This window comes from Trichoplusia ni, chromosome 7 (genome assembly GCF_003590095.1).
Source record: "Trichoplusia ni isolate ovarian cell line Hi5 chromosome 7, tn1, whole genome shotgun sequence".
Lineage (NCBI taxonomy): Eukaryota > Metazoa > Arthropoda > Insecta > Lepidoptera > Noctuidae > Trichoplusia > Trichoplusia ni.
In genome coordinates this window covers 15,133,643-15,158,398 of record NC_039484.1, presented here as the reverse complement: position 1 = coordinate 15,158,398, position 24,756 = coordinate 15,133,643, and the positions used below count along the sequence as shown (strand labels likewise).

At 33.2% G+C, this 24,756-nt stretch overlaps 2 protein-coding genes across 3 annotated transcripts; one reads left to right on the top strand and one right to left on the bottom strand.

The window, feature by feature from the left end:
* The first annotated feature begins 2,436 nt into the window (after positions 1-2,436).
* On the top strand, positions 2,437-16,317 carry LOC113495542 (protein male-specific lethal-1-like). Of its 2 annotated transcripts, none has more exons than XM_026874297.1 (11): positions 2,437-3,370; positions 4,534-4,674; positions 5,154-5,301; positions 7,836-8,007; positions 8,090-8,205; positions 8,652-9,748; positions 10,007-10,154; positions 10,384-10,547; positions 11,295-11,419; positions 12,869-13,075; positions 13,234-16,317. In XM_026874297.1, exons 1-11 carry the CDS (start codon positions 2,978-2,980, stop codon positions 13,304-13,306), a joined length of 2,784 nt encoding a protein of 927 aa, XP_026730098.1. In that variant the 5' UTR covers positions 2,437-2,977; the 3' UTR covers positions 13,307-16,317. The 2 variants fall into 2 exon arrangements, with proteins under 2 accessions (XP_026730098.1, XP_026730099.1); XM_026874298.1 differs by having other exon boundaries at positions 2,438-3,370; positions 7,836-8,004.
* Positions 16,318-20,349: 4,032 nt separating this feature from the next.
* On the bottom strand, positions 20,350-24,714 carry LOC113495543 (secernin-3). The gene is made up of 6 exons (XM_026874299.1): positions 24,215-24,714; positions 23,943-24,139; positions 23,472-23,778; positions 23,172-23,363; positions 22,638-22,772; positions 20,350-22,561 (listed from the first exon to the last, which is right to left on the bottom strand). The coding sequence occupies exons 1-6, from the start codon at positions 24,371-24,373 to the stop codon at positions 22,346-22,348; spliced, it is 1,206 nt and encodes a 401-aa protein (XP_026730100.1). The 5' UTR covers positions 24,374-24,714; the 3' UTR covers positions 20,350-22,345.
* Positions 24,715-24,756: the final 42 nt, after the last annotated feature.

Here is a 24,756-nt window from a genome sequence, read left to right as displayed (position 1 = left end):
TATAAGTTATGACTTTTTCTTCGCGCCTATTGGTAGCAGCGTGATGATATATAGCCTAAAACCTTCCTCGATGAATGGTCTATTCAACACAAAAATATTTTTTCAATTTGAACCAGTAGTTCCTGAGATTAGCGCGTTCAAACAATCAAACAAACAAACTCTTCAGCTTTATATATTAGTATAGATAGATGCCAACGAAATCTTCGCTACATTTCATCGATTTTTAATTTCTCGCGCGGAGATTTTAATATTACGATAACTCATTACCTATTAACTTTTTTGGTGTAGTGTAAAAGGCAATTTTGTTCTATATTACACGCATAATATTTGGATAAGGATTAATACTGTATTGTTAAAAATAGGTTCGTGAATAACCCATAATTTTACTGTATTATGAAAACACATAAAAATGGTTATTGTGGGTTATCCTTGGAAGATAGACATATACCACGGCGGACTTTTTTGTAGATCTATTAAAGAGGTACAAACCCGCCATACATTGTTTTGTTGTAACTCAAAAGGTTTTGGCAGCGTTCTCGAGGAAAGCTCTCGAATGGCTTAATTTTTTCCGACATGTTTAACTAAAATCGTTGTAATATCGTCAGTTTACACAAAACCTAAACTTATTATACACTAAAACCTTCCTCAAGAATTGCTCTATCTATTGTTGAAAACCGCATAAAAATCCGTTCACCACTTTTCTAGTTTATCGCGAACAGGCAGACAGACAGACAGACGCGGCGGGGGACTTTGTTTATAATATGTAAGGATGTAAGGATACATAACTGCATGAGTTGTAAGGAAACACACTAACGATTTATAAGTATTTAGAATAAAATTTTCAGAAATCAGAATTCAGTGATAAAGTTTTTCTTGGGTACCTAGTATTTACTATCTACATTTTTAACTCTAGATTTTTTGCGGAGACTGGAAACTATGTGGTTGTACGTGTCCTAAATACACTGCTCTCAGATCTTCGAAACAGTAGATACCTAAGTCAAAAGTAAGACCTAATATTACATACATCTATAAATATACTTCTTCTATTTAATTTATAATAATGAATCTATCATGACCTTGTTGCGAAGGATGCTTAATTTGACCACAATACGTGCTCGACCCCATCTGATTATTAAGGGGGGAATAGGTGCAAGACACAAAGAAGAGCGCCTTGCGACCGCGACGCAGCTGCGTGTCTTCGTGGTCAAATTCTCAATGTAGCTAATCCATAATCCATACTTCAATACTAATATTATAAATGCAAAAGTATCTCTGTCCATCTATCTGTCTCGCTTTCACGCCAAAAATACTGAAACTGCAACCATTGTAATGAAATTTAGTACACATATAGTCTAGAACCTGAGTCAGGACGTACTACTCTTTAACTAAAAAAAAGGGTTGTAATGGGGGTCAAAGTTTATATAAAACTAATTTGGCTTAAATGTATATTTAAATAATGCAACATATATTATGCACAGGGGTTTTTGGGCGCTGTAAACTAAGTCCACGCAGACAGAGTCGCGAGGGTAACAGCAGTAATAAATAATTAAGTCGAATCGTTGAATTTATGTTGTCATGGAAACTAAACCCCGCGTTGTCAGTTACGTAGTTGGTTTGTTACGCGCACAATATAGCTTGACGATGAGCTTTGGACGAATAAGAACAAGCTTGACGTGTGCCAAAGACGTAAATCGATGAGCAGCGCGTTTTTAGGTTGGTTGGTAGACTAGTGGAAACGAGTAAATATTTTATTTTTCGGGTTTGCGCCTTTTATTAGCTATAGATGGACAAAAGGGTGAAAGTTTGTAGAAGTCTAATCTCAATATATAATTTATGAAAATGCTCCGGGTTTTCCAAAATGAGGAAAATATAGTGAGCGAATCGTAGCCATAATTTATGCTGGTTTTTTTCTTCAACGCAGAAATAAATAAATAATGGAAGGTAATTCAATCGCAAATTACTTTAAAGGGGAAATAAAGTAAGTCAATAATATTGTTTTTGTCATTTGTTTTAAAAACAAAAATTAACATGACAATGTGCTTCTTACTTCATCCAACCCGCCGTTTTAGGTTGACTTTTTTAAATATCCCGCGTTTTTAGTACATTTAAGGCTCTGTAACCCAAATAATAAAATAACCATTATGGGTACAAAATATAACAACCCAGTACTAGACCATGCGAAAAATAACTAAACGATTAACATCAACAATATTACTTACATTAGCCGGCGAGAAAAGGCGGTAAATGGTTTTTTTTTTCATCATTATTGTATAAGGATGTTGTATGGGCCAGTTTTCGCAAATGTTAAATTTTTAACTATACATGACACTATTTCATACATAAGTTTTCTTTGAAACATTTCCATCAGTTTTTACTTCACTAATACTTCACATGCCCAAGAATTGATAAAAATGACCTAAACCGGTACTTAATCGGTAAAGTGTGCGAGAATATCATATCGAATCCAAACTGACGCCCTCTGGCATAGCGTCAACTCTATAGCGCTCTACAGAAAAAAAGGCAAATGTCTACGGTTGACGCCTTGACGCTAGTTGATGATTTTTTTCAATTTTTAATCAATTTACTCGAAAACTTCGTCATATATTCGTGGTTTAAACAGTCTAATAATAGTTATATTTAAATATATTTACAAATGATTTCAATCCGAGCATTTTTGGCGCTTAACAACCGTGGTAGGATTACATGCATATATATAATGCGCGTTTTATCATATTGCATGTGCGTGAAAGAAATGTCAGTGTAGTAAAATGGTAAAATACGCAAATTTATCTCCGCTTTAAAATGTGATGCTATTGAACAAGTGTGGATAATAATTATTTGTATTGTGTTTGTGTGTGTGACAAAACAGAAGATCAATTCAGTTGTAATGAAACGAACAAAAGTGTAGTGTCGGTTAGTTAGTATTTGACAGCCGGCAGGCTCGTCGTAAGTGACTTACAATTGGCTCCTTATAAAGATGAACAGTCGCAGTAGTGTAAATGAATCGAATTTGGTGAATCTCTCTGGGGATCTGTCGACATTAAATCAATTGGATACAAAGGAATCCCTGGCATTAAGTTTTCCGTTCGACCATTTATACGCATGTCATTCCGAGAGTTCAGATCGACAAGAGGCAATTCTAGACAAGGAAGTCGAAATCCCTCTACTAACTGATGATAAGGAACTAGTAGCCACTGGGGACCAGTCTTTTGAGGTTAGCAAACTCTCAGAGAGACTTACCCAAGCTGAAAAACAAAATAAGAGGCTAAAAAGTTTGCTGCTATATCATTTGGATTTAATACAACAACAAAACGAACTAATTACTAACAAGGATAAAGTTAATTCAGCATTGAGACTGGAAAATGATTCTGTAAGTATTGTTTCATATGCATTAGGTACTCAATTTGTTTATTACTATGCTGAGATAAGATATCTTTTATGTACCATAGATACAAAATGATGTGCTGTGTAATGCAATTCTTATACATTTTCAAGCCATTGTAATATATACATGTTTTTAATATAATTTATGTAATCTCATACAGAGTTTTAATGCTTTTTAATCTGTACCTCTATCAAAATAGATATATTATGTGTATTCTTCATACTTACTTTATTAAATCTGTAAAAACATACTAACAATAAACGTTTTCCGATATAAATTGATAACACTTTGTCATTTTCAAAAAACATTATAGGTTATAACAAAAAGAAGCTTTATGAACACTTAATTTCTATTCACTTGTGGTATTTAACATAATTAATACTAAACTAGAACATTTTTTGTTTATAAAATATATTGTTGATAGTAAAAACTGAAAGTAAAAGGACAGACACAAATTTACTAACAAACGAAACACAACTAAGTCTAATCATTAGAAATATCCATTTAAAAGACGAGTTCATATTACATGTATCAATCAATTTTGCAGTTTTTACATCCAACTATGCTTTACGAATACATTTTCATGCTCTGCAAATGTAATAATGATTAGCGTGTGTCTATTCTAAGATAGTAAAAGAAATAAAATGCAAAGCTATTATGACAAAATCACTTTGCCTTTGCTAAATATTTGTTTTTTAGCTGTGACTTATAATATAGATAATATAATAACTATACAAAGACATTAAAGATTAGTAGGAAAGATTGTAATAAAAATTAAAGGAAAAAAGATTATCTGCATTTTCTTTTGTACAAGTTGTGCTGTTCTTGAGAACACCTGACTTATGTTAAGATGAATGAAACTACATGATACCAATTATACAAAGCATTTTATTTATTTAATTGTATTTGCTTGCCTTATTTAGGTTAGTATTTGATACTTAATATAATGATAACTTGCTCAAGCGAATTTGCAAATTGCTTGCTATTGGTCTTTATTGCTGTTTACGCTATGATTAGTCTAAGTACATAAGTAGCTAATTACTGATTTGAATATCATATACATAGTTACATAAAATTGGTGTAAAAAATAATGGTGTACTGTAAAAGTTTATTTTTTTTATTTACAAATCTTGCATTGACATTTTCAGCTCAAATCCAAAGTGAATCGTATGGATAGAAGAATAACTGTGGGACAGAGACACAGTATAAGTCCTCTACCTCTTGCGCATGTGCCACCTTCAAATGTTAATCAAACCGTCAAGCTCGAACCCAGTAGTACAGATTCACAGGTAAAGCTGATATTTATAATTATGGAAACTTTGTATAATAATTGTTGTTATATGTGATTTTATGGTTGCAGTGGTTGGTGGGCCAATCTGTCTGCTCTTTGTAGTTTGTCAATCTCAAATCTACAAGAACTTTGGTTTTTAATGACATTTGTAAATCAATTTGAGAGATGAGTGGTATCCTTTAATCCATATTTAAGATCATTTGTCTAATATATAACTGCGGTTGTTCATTCCATAAGAAAAAAATGTTGTGAAAAGCAGTTTATAGTATGTATTTTATTCATGTTAAGTTTTTAAATGATATAGCTTAAAACTTGGAGCCTAGTCAGAAGGGTTACACAGTCATTTAAATCACATGCACTCGGACATTCAGTCTGAGAAAATAGATATGGTACCACTTGATCTCTATGCAGACAAAAGGTGTATTATGAGATTAACATTTTATGTTGTTATTGTGACACAATATTTTTGTATTTCAGATGTGCAATACTCTATCAGAGTTTTTGATACCAGATAGTAGAACAAATAGGCCTAGTAGAACAAATCCTTATGTTTTCAATAATGAAATTCCAAAAATCAAACCTTATGTGTCGGACAGTTTGGAATTAAATAGAATTCCAGAAACAGGTAAGACAATCCAACTACCTAATTCAATTATTGTAAAAAAAATAACAATTAACACCAAAAAGTTATTTTATTTATCCCAAACCCAAAATCTTCCAAAATTTGATAACTCCCGGATTATACTAAACAATTACTGATAGAGAAATTGACCCGTTGAAGCATTTTGATGATTACAACTTTATACTTATAACAAATTAATCCTTAATAGTTAGTCCCACTGAGATGTGCCTGTGTTCACCGACCTGATTCCAATAACCACTTGTGTTACTGTAAATTTTGGTAGGCAGTTAATATGTAGTATAAAATGTATATAGCAAGAACTTGTTCGATTACACTCATAAGATTCGAAATTGATCGAAAATTAGTGTTCTGAACTTAGTAGCGGTTGAATTAGGATGTGTCATGTCAGCAGTTTTTGATTACCTTAACATTACCTCGTATTATAAATATTTATGTATTAACAAATTATTCTAACACTAAAATAATTACGCTTTAACAAAAATATTTAAAACATTTTATTATAACAAGTTATGGTTTGGCTTTATGATATAAAATAATCGTTTTTGCTATTTAGTTATATAATTTAATAGATTTGTCTAGAAAAATACACAAATTTGATTCAGTGTTCATTATGATTCATTTTAAATAATGTACTAGAGTTTTCACATGGTAAATTATCAAGTTTTACTTTGTTCGCGCTAGGTTAACCATTTTGATATATTTCATGCTATGTAGCAAGTATGTGAAGTACGATTTTAATATTTTTTACTATTAATTGTGTGCCTATAGAAATGACGCAATTTTAATTCAAACATATTTAATCTGTTCTTAAACAATAATACTATATCAAAAATATAACATTCAAAATTGTTATTCTTTTAAAGTGACAGAATTTAATCCATTGCAATCTACCTAGCCATAGTAATGTTTGGGAATGCTATGTACAAAATCGTTTTGAACGTTTACATTAATAAACACCTATTGACTTTACCTTCAATTGTAAATTGTGTAAGCAATTTAGGAATATTTAGAAAATAACGTTTAAACCGTGTAAAAAATTCAACGTATATGTTATACCAACGACAGTAAGTCCATGACTTAATTTCTTCTTAATTAATAAAAAAAACGAGCATTATTTTAAAATTTCTAAATTATTTCTACGTAGTAAATTGATTGACAAACGTTCCAGCATTACCTCGAATATTACTTTAAATCGCATCAGTAGCTTACTGCCCATCATTTTATGGACAATTTGACATTTGACAACCTGTCAAAAAGGCCATCCTAGCGCGGACAGAGTATATGATACATTTAGACTTACACCGAGTGTTGAGTAGAAGCTTCTGTAGGAGCGTTCATCATTTGATTACTGGACTCATTCTCGATGTTTTTACTGTTGTGCTGGATTTCAATTTGAATATTTATATTTTTTTATGAAAATAGAGTACTCAAAACGATTAACAGAGCATTTTTCAGTATTATGAGATTTGTCGTGTAACTTGGTTGGACCCTACACTTACGTGAATTGGTGACTATGAGCTATAGTTCCCATGTGCTATTTTTGCAAATTTTATTACCTAAGAATTGTTTACTAGGTCTTTATTGAATTACTGCTTATTAGAAGCTGTTAGTTACGGGCGCGTGTGGTAGTGTTAGTAAATACACAAATACGCTTTATATAATCGATACTTTGATAACGTTAGTCCGTATTACTATCATGAATTTATGTGTAATTATAATAACTAAACCCGCTTAAGAACATTGGTCGAATACCTATTGGTTTCAATAGAAATCGAATAGTGTAATAACCAGCTTTCTGGCATAACTTGGAACAGTCAGGTAAGTAGTACCCGAGTATGTAGTACGACGCTGCCTGTTTGTAGCAAATGTTGCCATTATGTATGTATCATTTATATGTTGTATGTAGATCAATGTTACCTATATTTGGTGTATTTATTTATTATTATCCCCGTAAACCCAATGTTTTGACACATCCTGGCATCGTGAATCCGCTCGTTTTGTTCGATGGTATTTACGTAATATTGCTTGTATCAATGTTTACTTCTGTATCTTCAATAGGCATTACGATATAAGCTTACTGTTTAGGATTTTCCCAGTGATAACTATCCCCATACAGCTATAGATTGGTGTCAATGTCTTGTCAAAATTTGTAAAATCGGAAGTCAATTGCTTATTCCATACCATTCTTAAGAAGACTTAAAAGGCAACTGCGCAATATTCTAGCGGCATCTTTTAATAAATAAAACCTCTCTTCACCCATTCCCTTATTACTTGACGTATGTGCTACGTTGTTATAAATATTTGGTGAGGTCTTGAGGGGTAATACAAAAATAAGTCGGTTCCTTTTATGATTCTATAATTAAAAAATAAACTGAGTAGCATAGTTCTGTCCTTCTACCATTTACTGAGCGCAATTGTAATTTTTTTTATGTTTCATTAATTTGACAGCCTTATTTGTACAGACATACAAAGCGAATTCTATATGATACTGACGTGTTAGTACTTTTCTTTTTCAGACGTAGTTAACTACTTACCAGGGGACATTGGAGGAGGTACAATTTTGGATCCAAATAATCTGCAAAGAGACAACTTCGGCACAATGATTGAGAATAAGCGGTCATTTGTTCAGAAGGAAATCAAGACAGAATCACGACCTGAACCGCTGTACACCGTCACCTCAAACAGGTTGTTCAGTATATTAGAAGTTTATAGTTCTAAAGTTGCGCGTGTGTGGTTATATCTTACGAGAGTTCACCTGTTTTTCTTGCAGTGGCAACACGGTGATACAGAAGATTCAGAGAAGTCGAAGAAGAACTTCAGGTGGTTTAGGCAGTTTGAGCCGGCTTCCGAAAGCGCCGCCTGTTAAACCTGAGCCTGCGGAAAATGGTACGTCTCACTAATGAACGATAGTCTGAATAGTTAGGATTTTTGAGAATGTTGTACTTTTTTTAAAAGCTCTCAAAGATAATTGGTTGCTGTTTGAAAAGAAACAGCGCACTACAATATAGTAAGCACGTTAATTAGTCTTCGCGTAACTACGTCTTGCATTTAATTTAAGGGACACGTTGCCGTCGTTGATAGTCAATTAATCAATATGATTGCAACAGAATTATTTATTGAAATCGATTGGTCTTTAAATAAAACGGTACTCTACTGATAAATAAATTTATAGCGAGACTAGCTGCACCTGGCATTCCTTATGTACCTGATTGAGTAAGAAGTGCGAGTAAAGGCCTATCACAAAACCTAAACATTCAAATGTACCAGGCGTAATTAAATAATTATAAATCTTAATTCAAGTTAAGATAAAAACGTTTTTCTTTTATTTTCAGCTAACGTGTTTGAAGATGACAAATCGTTTGAACGTTCGTTCAGTGTAAACAAAAAGTCTAAAATGATAAATACGTATGGTAAATCAAAGACCTCTACTGTTCCAAAGAAAACGCCACATTTTACTGGGTCTTTGTCTGATCGGCTGCAGCTTATCGATACCACACCTACTGGGGAAGACCCCTACCAATTGGGCGAAGCTGATATGAGAGAGCAATCGCCTATCCCAAAACTAATGCTTCAAAAAACGAATCACGGTAGAATGAAAATATGCTCAGATACGCCAGGAGAAAGTACGAGGCGTACGATATACGACGCACCAGCAACTGAAACAAGTACCAAAATGCCAAATAAAATAAGATTAGAGAAAAGATACAATTTGCCAAATATAATTCCGTATACGGTGACGCAAACGTCTACGCATACGACTACACATTCGATAACGAAGACACATGCAAGTACGCTTACGACTACGCATACATCCACGCATACAACAATACTTTCAAGCCCGCATACAGTTACGCGTACGTCTACGCACACGTCGTCGTACAAGTCACTTCACAAGAACCTCCAAGCGCCGTCACACAAAGCCTCGCACTCAGCTATGCATAAAGGCTCGCACTCGGCCCAGCACAAGGCTTCGCATTCGCCACTGAATAAGTTCCAGCAACCAGTTCCGCTGACGAACACGTTTGCTGCCCCTGCCGCGTACACACCCACGACTACGGCCACTCATACTGCACCCGAAAGTATAACAAACGAAGAGACGTCGCCGCTATCACCGATTAAAACACCTTTGCAGCAGACTAATTTGGAACAAGACATAAATTGGCGAATAATGTCTGCATCTCTAGGAAATCAACCCAGCATGTGTGATTTCTCGTACGGCGAGAACTCGAACTTGACAACACCTGTAGCAAATCTGGACTTGAGCGAGTTCCGAAAGTTATTCGAAGTGGATCCAACGGTTACTTCTACTATAACTCTAAATAACATGAATACTCTATCTTATGAACAAGGCAGTGACACGACCACCGGTGATAAGACTAAAAAGAGAGGAGCACGAACAACGAGTTTGATGTCGCCTTCTAGCATGGAGGTAAGTAAATACAAACATTTATGCTGCATGCTTATTATGCTATCTTAAAATATACTTTACCAACATTAATAAACAAGAGAATTCTAAGTCGAGCTTAATTCCGGTCATAAATGCCAATTCTCAAATGATTTTTTACAGTTATGAGTCTTATGTCTAATAATCTTCATTTTTTTTTCTCTAGTTTTAGTGAAATGGCACATAGTATCCTCGACTCCAGCACGTAGTAATGTAGATAGGATTCAATGTACAATTAAATAGTTTCAGGACCCAACTGGTGAGGTTAAAAGGGGGATGGACAGCAAACGTGGAAGGAAACGAGCTCTGTCCACTGCTGGCCTTACAAAGAATGCCAAACAAAATTTTCCTAAACCAGTCGGGCCCAAGCCCAGGACCGCGAAGGGTAAAGGTAAGAAGTTGTTTATTAAACTTATAAATATATATAAACAAGTGCGTTTGAGCGCGACGGAAAAATTAGCTATATATGAATAATTGAAAACAATATCACTTTTGCTGTGACAAATGCTAACTGCGACTGTATACCAATCTACAGTGTTTTTGTACACACTTAGGTTGCACCGCTCGAGTACATCCAATTCCTTGGTTAAGTAGAACTTACGTGTTTGCGTGTTTTCTAGCTGCGTGTCGCGGCAAGAACCCTCCAGTCCCGGGAATGATGACGAGGAAGCTGTATCACACGCAGGTGGGAGACCCGGACGTCTCCTGGTACCTCGGCCTGGACCCCGACGTTAAAATTGACGACATCGATGCTACGGAAGAGAGCAAAGCTTCTACCGTAGAGGTAGGTTGTCTAACTTACATGTATGGGGCAGGCGACCGACATTTTCTTTGTTTTATTAGATTATATTATGTGAATAAAATTTCACTGGAATGTGACTATAGTCCGATTTTTAATTCGAGTCAGTAAAATGACATTTCCAGTGTGGCAGGTTTTTCAAATAAATAGTGATGTGTTAGAATCGACTTGTTACACTCAAAAGTTAGTCGAGCTTACATTTTTTTTATTCAATATCAGATTGACTTTATATAAAAAAATATTTAATTTACGATAATTAATCAAAAGACATACACGGTGACTGTTTTCAAATGTTAAAAAAATAATATTAATTTAAATTTACAAAATTAAAGCTATATGCGGTGCTGGTATTAGATGAAGCACCTCACCATGGAAGAAAAGTCGAGCGTAGCCAACTCCAAACTGAATGAATTCTGACATTATACAGTGGTTGGATGAAAAACAAATTCAATATCATCTTACAATACATTTTTGATACATAATAAAATAAAGCATGACTAAATGTCCAAGTAAGATTTCCAAACATCACTATTGTAGCGGGTCACTCTTTTTTGTATAAATGACAGTTGCAAATGTCATTTTACTGACTCGAATTAAAAGTCGTACTATAAACTAATTGCAAGACTAAAAAAATCGCTTGCATAATTGTCTGTCGTCTGCTCACCGCTTTACCAATTAAAAGTTCATTTTACCTAGTACACGTTTCATAAAAACCTTTTTCTGTTTGAATAGGTACCGAGGTGGCGTGAAAAGCCATACACTAGCAGTTACACTATGGAGGGGACAGAAAACTTGGATGATAAAGTTTTCGAGAAGCGACATCAAAAATTGGAAGCTGAGGAACGAAGGCAATTGAGGTAGGGTATATGAACTAATCTATTAAACGCTGTCTAAGTACGATTTCGTACTTGATGCCGGCTCCAAATTCGTGCCGTGAAGCGTTGCGAACAGGCGTGACCGAGAACTTTAAGTATGGCCAATGAGATGAGATATCAATAATATTTTCATCGCCCAAGGTGGGTTTAGTTTATTACATCATTATTGTTATCAAACTTAAAAAAACAATGAATATATTTTCCCTATCACTGATAGAAATTGACGGCTTTTCATTGGAATGAAAATTCACGCTTGATGTACGCAAAGCAGTGGCCACTACAACCACACAATAGCAACAGCAACAGTGTTACAGACTTATGTTATAAAATGAAACCAACTTGAAACACGATAAAGTTCAAAGTATAAGTTGGGTACTGATATCGATATTAAATTGGCCTTACTTTAGACGGTTCTTTCGAAGTTCACGCCTGTTCCATGCTTCGGTGTTGCCACGGTCGGGTTTTCATCTTGAAAAAATTTGATCGCGACTGTAGTTTCACGATTTTTACGGAGCGCCGCGCTTTAATCTTCACTGGGGGGCTTGTAGTATTGATATTTCGATATATTTCAGTAATCTACCAACGTATCATCTTTTCCAAATTTTTAGTTATCATTTTCATGAATATATGGCACGAATTTTGCGGTGAAATCACTACGCGAATTCACGCGCTAATTCCACGGCACTTATATGGAGCCGGCCATAAGACGCAACATTTATGACTTGGCGACAAAAGTACGCCGAGCCATAAATCTTGCGCAAGTGTAAATATGAATGGGATGTTTTTTGTCACTTATTTATGACGTAAGCGTACAGCTTTCGGTTCATAAAAACAAATTTTGATTACACTTTTCATCTTGACACTATCCACCTTAAATTAATATTTAAAAGTGTTTTAAAACATCCAAGTGACAAAAAGAAGTAATTCATATTCCATTTCATTCCCATTGCATTCAAAATCCCAGCGGTTTTGATGTTACTCTAACTGAGGTAATTCAAACTGATATATTTTTAAATATCAATATTGTTGTTGTCGTATTTTTTTTTCTGTATTTCCTATAAGTTATTTGTAAGTAGGTTAAAGTCGTCCTGATTTGTTTCCGATTAAAGTGACCACCTTACCAGTAGGTATTATAAAAAGGTGGACAAATATGATGAATTTGTGTAAAAGATGATAGGAATGAAAAATGAGTAAATGCTAGCATGTCGAATGTCAGCTTAGAGTGGAAGGGACCTCATCATGCACCTACGAACCGAACTGACACAACGTGAAATGAGGCAGGTAGTAAATAGTAGAATAAATGTTACTAGGTTTATTTACACTAATTTGTGTTTAAGCACTTCTTTCTTATATACTATGATTAAATTATTAAAAGATCGAGATTGAGACTCATGAGCAGGGTTAATTCCATCGTGTTGAAATGCATTACAGGTGGCATATGCGGAGGATCCGGGAACAGCGCCATGTGGAGCGACTTCGCTTGAGACAGAGGGATCCCTGGTACAGTGGGCCAATTCCCTATCAGCCCTCGATGTACACAATCTGGCCGCAGCCGCAGCGGGATGTCCGTATGATCGAGATTACGGATACGATCCCAGTGATGGCCTTTGGGGAGAATATCCCGGATTTACCGAGAGCGTTAGTACATTTTGTATCGTACCAATTCACTATGTAGACTGCAATCATATTATAAGCATGATATATTACTTTACTTGTACACAAGAAAAATAAAGTAATAAGTCCGAAAGTCTGACCGTCCAAAGAAACACATAAAAAGATCTGCTTTCAATTTCCAGGGACTTTATGCTGCCTTGGGTGAGGACCTCGAAGGCCTTGAAGAGATCTAAAAGATCGAAAACGTTGCACTAGCGTTTATAGCCCGCCTGACAATTTGGCGGCAAAAACGCAAATTGGTATTTATAATGATTGCTGAGCACTACAGTTCTACGAATTGTATAAAACATCAAACACTCCAAATGCGACTAGTAAACAAGAAAATTGGACTATTTTAGTGATGCTAAGTATATTCTTTAAGTAATTACTGCAAGCCGCAGTGTAATTGTAGTTGCATACATCTGTTAAAGACTTTATTTGTTGTTTTAGTCACAATGTTGTAGTTAGGCGAGCCTGGAGAGACTTGTCGAGATTTACATAGTGGTTCTAAGTTGCGACTGTGTACTAACATGATTGTATCTGTGTACCACGTGCTGTGCCGATATGAACTATATAGTAATTGAGTGCTACGGTTTGAACGCACTGCAGTCTGACGATAAATTCAAATAGTTGATGGTTGCCGTAGTATTTCGTCTGTCATGATTTCTAGGACCATGACTTGGGTATGTTAACTTGCGTTCAATATAAGCTGCTGAAGAAAACATTCAAAGTTTAGGTCTTTTCTTGGCTACCACTATTTATCTCGACTAAGAGACATTGCCAATAATGATCTTTGTATAGTTTATTGCCCCTGCCAAGAGGCGAGGGAAGGTTGGGCATTTTAGGCAACGCTATGGTGTGCAAGCTCTCTAAATCTCTCGGTTGCAATAGTAATACACAACTTTTGTAAATATTGGAAGAATCACGGTTTGGCAAGTTTTATTCAAAAATTTTAAACATATTCGAAGGATAAGTTCAGAACTTAAGTCGGTATCAGGTGAAGCATTTCTCCACTAATATGTATTCTAAAATTATTTATATTCAAGTATGAATATACTATACTTTTTTACTCTTCTCTACTAAACTGTAACATCAAGTTATAGCCCTTAAAATATAATATTGCACCAAAAATATCGCGATCCTCGTTAGGTTATCCATACAAAGCAAGCATTTAATTTCAACTTCGACCCTATTTCCCCTTGACCACTTAAATATTTGTAAGTACTCAACGGATTTTAATGCGGTTTTATTTAATAGATAAAACGTTTTAAGTATAATCTATGTATATTTTCGTACAGGAACATAGTCAATTTTAGCGATTTCAAATGTATTTACTATTTTTTTTCGCTTTCATTGCAAACACTGGCTTAACCGCAAGAGATACTTCAAAATAATGTTCTGCAATGTTGTACACCATAAAGAGATCTACAAAAAAGTCTCAGACAGCATATGTCTATCTTTTAAGTTTGACTCACCATAACCATTTTTTGGCTAATAATTTTATTCCAAAACTTCTTTTCAAAGCTGTTTTTTTGTTGAGATATATAATCCACATCAAAATAAATACAACAAATATTAAATTTTTCAAATTTCAAACGTTTATTCCAAAGTATTTTCATTACGATGCAGCGACAATGGTATGAATCCTTATCAAAATAAAGAACGTTAAAGAAATTCTGTGGTGTATATTAGCACTGCTCGACGCGAAGCCGGGGCGGGTCGCTAGTTCAAGATATGTTCGTAAAAGCAATAACATTCTTAATGCAAAATTAATTGTTCCAATTTACCATTTTATTTTGTAATAGTGTATCCGCGTGATTTCAGATTTATAAAATCGAACCTCACAAGGATTGAATTCAGTTTACAAAATTAATCTATATAATAATGAATAATCGTAAATTAATCATAAATTAATATTTAATGATGTATTGAAATAGTTTAGGTGAATAGTTATGAAATTAATGAATAATTGCGAAATTACAACAGTTGATCTATATCTATTAAAATTTAATGTTTTGAATTGCTATAATTATGTCCATGTATTTACTGGAATAAAATGATACGTTTGGATAAATTCACGCGCATTGTTATATACTAAATATGATTTGTGTTTAAAACTTGCACGTATAACGCAAGTTTATTATTATATTTGATAATCTTTTGCATGTGGAGACACGGTCCCAAATGAAACTATCATGAAGTATTTATATTATGTATGTATTTAAAATTTAATATGAACTATTTTACATAAACACAAATTGATTGAGAATTTTGAGCATTGTATAAAGTTGAACAAAAGCTTTTGATTAATTTATACATTTATTGCAATGCTTTTATTGTTAGGTGGGTACCTAGCTGGTTGTTTTCATTATCAAGTCACAATATTTACTAGATACAAATGATTTTCTTTTCGTACCAACGTGCGATAAAATTTGCACGTGAATTCGTTCGTATAGATTATGTAATCAGTAAAGCGATATTCAGCATATTCGTGTCTAGGTTATAATCTAGGGGAGTAATGTACTTTTTTGGTGTGTAGATAAAGTTTTAGCCTAAAGACACGCGGGGTAAGGTAATCTGTGATTATAGAAGACTGGGCAAGAAATTATAATGGGACGCAGTACTTGATGATGGGAAATCGCTTTGCAGACGGAAGCACGTCTTATGTCACCTGTACATAATTCTTAATTAACCTGTACTGTATCTGTGCTATCCGAATTAGATATATCTTAGTCATACTTAAAAAAAAAATGTTTCTCTTTCCAAGGTAATTGATGCTAAAGTTGCCATTTGCATAAATTACCTACCTATTATCTGTCTAGACGTAGACTATTTAAACTTTATTGTGTAATCGCTCTGTAAATAAAATACAGTGATCAAATATTAGTCATTGCAGTACAGGTTGTATGTATATAGCCTCATATTCCGTTATGTATAGGTAGATACGTAGCTGATTCGATTATTGGATACTATTCATGTATTTACCCAGTAGATTCAAAATCTTAATTGGTATTACCGATTGCATTTTCCGTAAGCACAATGCATACGGTTTCGTTCACCGATGTGTATTAGTAGAGTGTAAATACAAAAACATTCCCGTACCTTAGGCCCGATTTTTCGATCGTCATATATCAAATAAATCTTCGGATATATACATTTTGAACGTATAAAAATAGGATAATTATCATTAATAAATCTTTATTCGTAGCATGTGTAAAAATGTAAATGTACCTAATAGTGGACAAAATTCTGTCATTTGATCGATTAGTAGGTTGTAGTCTTCGTATTTACTCAGTAGATAATTTCACATAAAAACCGATTCATAAATTTGAACACGTCTTTTACCACAGGCCCATTATTCTTTATTACTTTCTTAATAAGAAAAGTCTATTTACCATAATTATAATAGATTTCATCGTAAATAAGGATTATTATTATATCCGAGTCCTTTATGACGATTGGAATCACAATCTCGCGGCCATACATTTTAAAAGTTTAAATTACGAATATGAAGGTATACCGTAGTTTAGTATTTCAGAACTTATATTTAGGACAGTATGACATATAGGATGAAACCAACATGGAATCCGAAAATACGCTTTAATAGGCAACAGATTTTCTGGGAACGTAACACAATCGTTACAATGCAAAATAGTTATCACGAATAACAATTAAATTGTAAATTTACGTATTTCGTTCTTATTATTGTAGAGTACCTAATCTCCTGTTCGTTACAGATTGTACATAGCCCCCATTATCTATGTAGATACTCTTTTGTTTGGTGGACTAGCAGTCAGGTTCCGTTCGTAACTCTTTTCATAGAAAAATGTATTCACGTATTGTAAGTAATCGCACATTACATAGTTTCTCTCTGACGTAGAGTATGTGTAACATAGACATTTGTGGCGATGATTTAGGTTGTGTCTTGATATATTATCTACATTTACGAATAATATATGTAAAAATAAAAAATATTCTCTAGTGTAATGTGAAAGTATGAAATTGAAAATATTAACTCTTCCTTTACTTTTTAGTCACAGATCATGTATTCTGATGTATTAATGTTAGGTCATATAGATAGGTAATATGACTATACATGAAATTATAATCTAACAGCATTTCGATTCAAACATTCTTAAAGAACTAAAATGTATAATTATCTACATCATAGGTATTATATCTGTATAGGTAAGAATCGTATTCTAGATCTTTCACTTCTGTATAAACAATAGACAAATACGGAGCTCGTTGCAAACCCTTCTAGTTTTCTTCAAAATCAAATTAAATGTTACATACCCTATAAAATTTGAGCTAGATTTACCTATATAGTAAAGTGATAAATTAATCATTAGAAATAGAATTTATGCATACTTATTCCGTCAATGTCTAATTATTAAAACTTAGAAATCTTTTCTTGTAATAAGTACTGGAGAAGCCAACCGAAATTTCGTTGAATGTCCATTCAAGAACTCTTAATAAAAAATCAATACAACTTCATAAGAGAACTACGGGGCTACTCTACAGATAGGACGAAGTTAATATTATATGTAAACATAAAATACTAATAGTAGAAATATAAATGTTATATCAAAAACATATTGTTTGAGAGAGTGCCAGTACCTGGATTTTTAACATTCTGGTTTTACAACACCAAGTCATATATATTAAATGTTTAGTATATAATCACTAGAGTCTACTAACATAAGATTTATTCGTTTACAGTTTAAATAATCTAAAATGTTCTGCGATCGTAGGAATTTGATGTTGCGTATACTTGTAATGTCCGAATCCAAATTATTTAGCTTAATGCGCGTCTGGTGACTTGGATGAGTGAATATAAATTTTCATTTTAGCACTTTATCCAATTAAAAAATATTTATCGATTCTCTGGTATTTAGGTAGGGTCTTGACCACATAAACCACACATAAGGTGAAATTAATGCCTAAGTAATAGCAAAGTTAAAAATCAAAGTACCAGATCGGTGACCTCTCCTCACAAATCAGTAAATAGTAGATCAATAATTTACGCACCTTTATCACTACGTCAGCGAAATGCCGGATAATCACGTCCTTCTTATAGTATCTATGTAGTTCTTTACCATTGAATAATTGTAAGCCTTTTCTGACTGCCAGCGGATTGTAAATAGAAAAATTCTTACTGATCCTTGTTATTGGTGGCCATAAATACATTTTGTGTAATTTGCTGTGAGGTTCAAAGTTTCCCTGCACCTTAACGCAACAGTTCTAAATTAAAGAGTTCATAATAAATAAATAATACAAGAGAATCCATTTTGCATTTATCGGTTTACAATCCGTTGACAGTATTCACTACAGTAGAAAAACTAAAATGAATTCTATTTGAATGTGAGATATGTAACAGGTGATATGAGTGCAACAAAATAAGGTAGTATAATATTATCTGTCTGTCTATTGATGAAATTAAATAAAATCAATAAGTCTTATATAAAGTAAGACAATTATTCTCATAAGTTGTGTAGTGTGTTTAAGAAATCTAATGCTTTAATTTTTGTTCTGAATATTAATTTAATTCTAATATTGTGTTTTTATGTTTGTCTGATAATTCCGTTTTTATTATAATATGTATAATTATGATTTAAATTGTACGCCTTGTATATGTTCTTTATAATGTAAAGAAAAATCTTTTTGTTTCGAATAATATTTTTCATTATAAAATGATTGATTTACAATACTTTTTTTTGTGTTGCATGAGATTTTTCTTTGTGACCGTATTGGTCTAATTTTATGTATAGATTTAATTAGTATGTAGGGTCGTAGGTAAATGTTAGATTTTTGAAGTTGTTTATAAGTTTCGGGAACTTAATATTATAATGTTGAGTTGAGTATTTATGACAATGGTGTCCTGTTTGCATTTTCATCGATTTGAAGTCACAAGTACACGACATGTTAACGCATTATTTAGTCAATAAGCTTTAAGCGTAATGTTGTTTATTTTTGGTTAATCCACTGGCCGTCATTCTTGGTTTATCAACCCTCAACTATGCTTAAATGATTGATCTGTACGATGATCATTAAACATTATTTGGAAACCCAAAATTAACCTTATAAATTCAAAGCAATTTACATACATTTATAGTTGTCGATTACTTTACTGTGTCTATAAATATTAAGGTTTAATGTATAAAATAATTATAATTCGTCTTAATAATGTCCCAAATTTTCATTTTATTAAATTGCTTACGGTTTGTATAATATAGGTTTTAATTAGAAATGAATACGTTAGCATTCGGTCTACTTGTGGCTGTAGAGATGATACAACGGACTTGTGTTAAGTTTAAGTATTATGTAGATTACGATTGTTGTTTAAGAGTAAGTTTATAATTATGATTTCTTTAACAATAGCAGTTAGTGTGTAGCGTTGCGGTGCAGTTAAATTGTTTCACTCGAGTAATGACACAGCGTTACGAGGCGATTGTTAAATGTTTTCAATTAAACCCGATTTTTACTGCACTGTTCACTTGGCATAAAATAATAAGATCTCATTAATCGTTAATTAATATTCGGAATTTAACTGTTCTAATAGATGTTATGAGTCGTGTACACAATAAGGAATGTAGGTACAAACTAGACGAAAGCAAATTCTGACATTGTACCGTCTTAGTATTTAACGTGCCGACTTTAAACAATAGAAAATTGCATATCACTCTAGACAAAATAGTAACATTACGATTTCAGTAATATTTTGTCTGAATGTTTAATGTTTTGTTAAAACTATTTATAATAAAGTAGTTTGTTTTATATATTTCGAAAATGAAAATGAATGTAAATTAATCTGCTGTGTAGATACTATTATAATGTGGCATTTATTAGATAATCTCAAAAATGGTATATTTCAGTGTACAAGTTAGTAGTGTATATAACACACTATTGAATTAGGTAGCTTAAATATTTATCTTCCGTATATTTAAGATTCCTAACTTCGGTTTAATTACGAATTCATGTGATACTTCAGACTAAGTTGTATAAGTACATGGAAATAAAGGAACTTCGTCTCTAGAAATGAAAATTTTTATTTGCGACTTGCATGAAGCCTTTATTATTATATCTTTGTATCTCTTCTGAACGACTATGATAATAAGGGATTAAGTACCTAATACAAATTTAAACAATATTAACATATTTTTTTGTAAATAATTTTTCATTTTAACTTCTTTTGATCTTGTAATTTTTCAACAGTTATAATCAATATTAACTAACATTCTATGAATAAAAGAGCCCCATTGTGATTCAAAAGTGCATTTATTAAAACAACCAGTTTTACTTAGATATTTTAGTAGTGATCACAGTTGAAATCACGGTATTATCATATTGCTGTTAAGTTTATCAATTCTATAATAAACGTACAAAATAGATAAAGCAAGCACATTACATGAATACGAAAATTGAGTCTGGGTAGCTATACACAAGCGGGTCGCTCGGCATTAATCGGCACAGCTGGGAGGTAAAATCGGAAGGATGTAAATAGATCAGTATTCGAGAAAAATCCGCTCTCACTTCATCAGCAAAGCCGTGTATATAACTACTTGAATTTTTGTGGATCGCAATCCCATTAGGTTAAATAATCGTAATATAAGTATTATCGAATCGAATGATGCGTTGACCCGAATGAACGCCCCAATCAGCTCAAGCCATATGAAGCCCGACAAGTGAAGTAATTCTTTTTGCTTTGTTAGACCAATACTGCCGAAGCTACCACGCTGGAGACCACTTACGTGCTTAGCAACCGTTATAATACATAATACATCTACAGTACACAGCACGCAGGTTATCTACATAAAATACCCGCATTGTCTTAAATTTCATGCTATTTTGTCTTTTAATAGGTCCTCAAATAAATGGCTATAGCTAATATTATAACTAGCTGCACGAAACAATATAAACTAAATTGGTCTTTCTAAATAGTACAACTTAATTTACGTTATTGTAATAAATGATTCTAAGTTATAAATAAAAATAATATCTTACAATATTAATATTCTTATACAGAGGAGGAATATGGTGTGTGAGGAAACAGAAATTGGCACACTTACACCGTATTCAGAAACTTCACTTAATTAAGTCAAGTTTTATGCTGTCTCTGTCACTGTAAAGCAGAATTTAGAGACAAATAGAGATAGACATATCGTTTGTGAATACAGCTTTTAACCGGTTGGCCTTTCATCGTTTTCTTAAACCTACGAAGCCTCCATTTCATAACATGATTTGTCAGTATCCTGAAAGTATAACTATTATTAAACTTGTCTCAATTCAGTAAAGCGCATTAAGTACGTTTTCTTTGACACTTGGTTGTGTATAGTGATTCAAAATAACAATGAAACACTTATTGCAGAAGGCCGCAAGCCTAGCAAGTATTTATTTATTGCATTAGCTAAACCAGCACCACAAAAGAGCGTTACTCTTAAAATACACATAAAATTAACAATAACTAATCCATAAAGATAATTTATTATTGCAAACAGAATGGCATCAGTACCAGAAATAAACGGCACTGCAATGTCTTTTAATTTTAGTAGTATATTATCATTACAATACCTTACAACATCAACCATTTAGTATATTGTGTAAATAAAGAATACAACATTGTACCAAGCAAATGGACGAATGATGAATACACGAGTCAGATTTCTTAACATTTGTAAATATTTTGTAAAAATTTAAATAAGTCATATCTGCTTAAAGCAAAGCCATATCTATATCAGATAAATTGTTTATCGTAACTGGCAGCAAGCATTCAAATACAATGCAAATAACATGATTTAAGATTACTATTTCATGTAAAAATAATATTTTTTTATCTACATATAATTATTTATGAATATTTATTATTCCTTTTATTTAGGCCTTAATAAATATAACATTAACTACGAGTGTAGAGATAGATAAGATCTAAAATTTTAGCAAAATACGATAGCTTTCATTACAAACATTAACAGGTAACTTTAGCAAAGTACTACAAAAAATAAGCGTATTTTATATTTATATAAGTCATATCATTCAAAAGTTTGAAATAGAAGTCTAAATAAAAGTCAGACAGTAGGGTCCGTGATACCTAAGATACTCTTAAATCAAATTAGCTTCACCTACGTCTACAAATTCTACTTAAAAAATATTTAGCTATTAACAATAACTTTGGTGATAGAGTCAAACATTGATGCTAGTGCGAAAAGATTACAGTCATAAACATTTTTAGAAACATTTGTAAAATTTGACACTTATTTAGCATTTTTCATATAATTCAATCTCAGTCTCCACACAGTCTTTGAAGAGATTGTCGAGATCATGAGTATCTTGTGCTGACTGGGTTTTAATAAGTTCTTCAATTGCAGCGGTACGTTCCGTCTCCATTTGGCGGAGTTTTTCTATTATTTTATCGGCATCTTTTTTTGTCATGCAATCCATATGTGACTTGTATAAGCGATGTTCACGTGGTGGCTGTGACAAAGAAAGAAAAATATTTAATGCTGCTAATAATGATATTTATAAGTGAAATATGAAGTGAATAATTTACCTCATCAGGACTAACTATGTATGGAGAAGTTTGAGCCTTTTCAGTGAAGATGAAGGGTTTGAAGAATGATACACTTGGATCAGGGGTACCAGTGAACCAGTGGATGCTGGTTTTCTCACGGCAGAGTAAGGATACCTGAAAAGATGGCCAAACAACTTATCTAACATGTTCAATTACAATAACACAATATTATACTCTGTAAAGTTCAAATAAAGTATTAAATATGGAGTATTCTATTCTGGTACAAACACCCTTTTCGCCATTACAAAAAAATAGGAATCTGTAGGAAATTCTGTTTAATTAGTATTGATCTAAATGTCATGTTATGTTATGTCATTAACCTAGTTATGTTATGGTTATAATAAAAATAAAACTTCCAAATTAACATCAATATATCTGGATAGAATTTGTCATACTAGTATTAGTGTTAAGTAGGTTAATTAGATTTCTGTCTTTGTTTTAGACTTTTTATGTCTTTGTTATTTTATAGCTCAGTTATAAGGCCCAGCAAAAAAAGGTCTAAAATGAATTTACCTGACTCCCCTGTGTGGGGAAGGTGTCATCACATCCCCTGCAAATGCGGCTATCCTTGTGTCTCAGTACATTTATCATATTCTTTACATCAAATAATGATGCAGCACTCCCTTCTTTAAGCAACCTCTCCCCTTCCTGTTGCCTAAGTTCATCACCTCCAGATGAGAAACACTTAGTGAAGTTAAATTCACCCTGGAAATCAATTACAGGATGCTAGCAAACTTCAAACTATCTGTGACTACACCACAAGATTGTTTTATTGCTTAAAATATTCACTACAGCTTTTATGTGAATACTAACCTGTCCGCTCCATAGCCCCATATGTTTTGCCTTCTCCATCAAGTTATCTGAATGTTTATCAATCTTTGTAGTGATTGTGAGACCATTAGAAATGTTCCGGTACCCGCTTGCAATTTTTTCAGCTGCCCATAACTTGCCACTGGTTTCTAGAACCCATGCCTCCTTAGGGTCAGCAATCAAGAAGGAATTGTGGTAGAAGTGGCTATCATCATGCTCTGAGCAGGGCCCTCCTTGTCCATGCTTTTGAAGAAGAGATGTTATAACATCTAAGGCTGCTTCAGCCGTATCTCCACGTTCTAAACCTAGTCTGGAAACAGAATAAAAAATTAGAGGCATATTAATTTCAAGATTTTATATAAGCTTTTAAGTTAATTACTTTATCTATTAATGCTATTGCAAAGTATGATAATTGGGTCACATTTTATTAATTTGCTGGAAGGTGGATTGTGCAATGACTTAATTAAGATTTACCGGACTAGGTCCATTCCCAACAGGCGCCTCTGCCGGGCATCTCCATCACCCTCATTGTTGTTAGTCCAAACAGCCTCATTGCCAATGACTACATTCTTCTCATTGGCTCCCATCTCTGCTCCCCACATCCAAGCTGGCTTGCTCAGTATCACTGTATACACTGGAGATGAACTCTCTTCTATTGTTATGTAAGTACACTGCAATACAGATATACATTAAGGAATCTTGCCATCATTTTAACATTACTAATAAATCAAGCAGCCTCAAGTTACCTTAAGCTTCTCATTTCTGATTCCACCTTTCACAAGCACTACTTCTTGGACCTCATTTTGAGGACGGTCAGAGTTCTTGCCGAATATAACTGCATTTTTGTTAGTCAACGGAGGCAGCACGACGAAGGTATCACAAGATTTTGGCGACAGAGAAAGCATTTTGCGATAATTTATTAAATAAAAGACGGGTAATTCTGCGTGCTGTCAACCACAACAATACCGCCCGAGGACTAGTTCAAAATGCAGCGGTTATTATTTAAGACCCCGTAGAATAACAGTTCATTAATAATTAATATCCCAAGGTGACAAGGGTCAAAGTTATTAAAATGTAATATGTAAATAGAATATTAAATCATTAATGGCAGTGTATCTTCGGTAGGTTAGGTAGTATGTCTGTAAAATAGTTAGGTAAACGTTTGCGTTATATTTAATTTATTTTCTTGTTTTATTTTATTTGAAACGATACTGATATTGCATAAAATATTGTTGTTGTCAGTTTTGGACTGTCATTACTGTCAGTGTGTTAGCTTTACATTAACCAT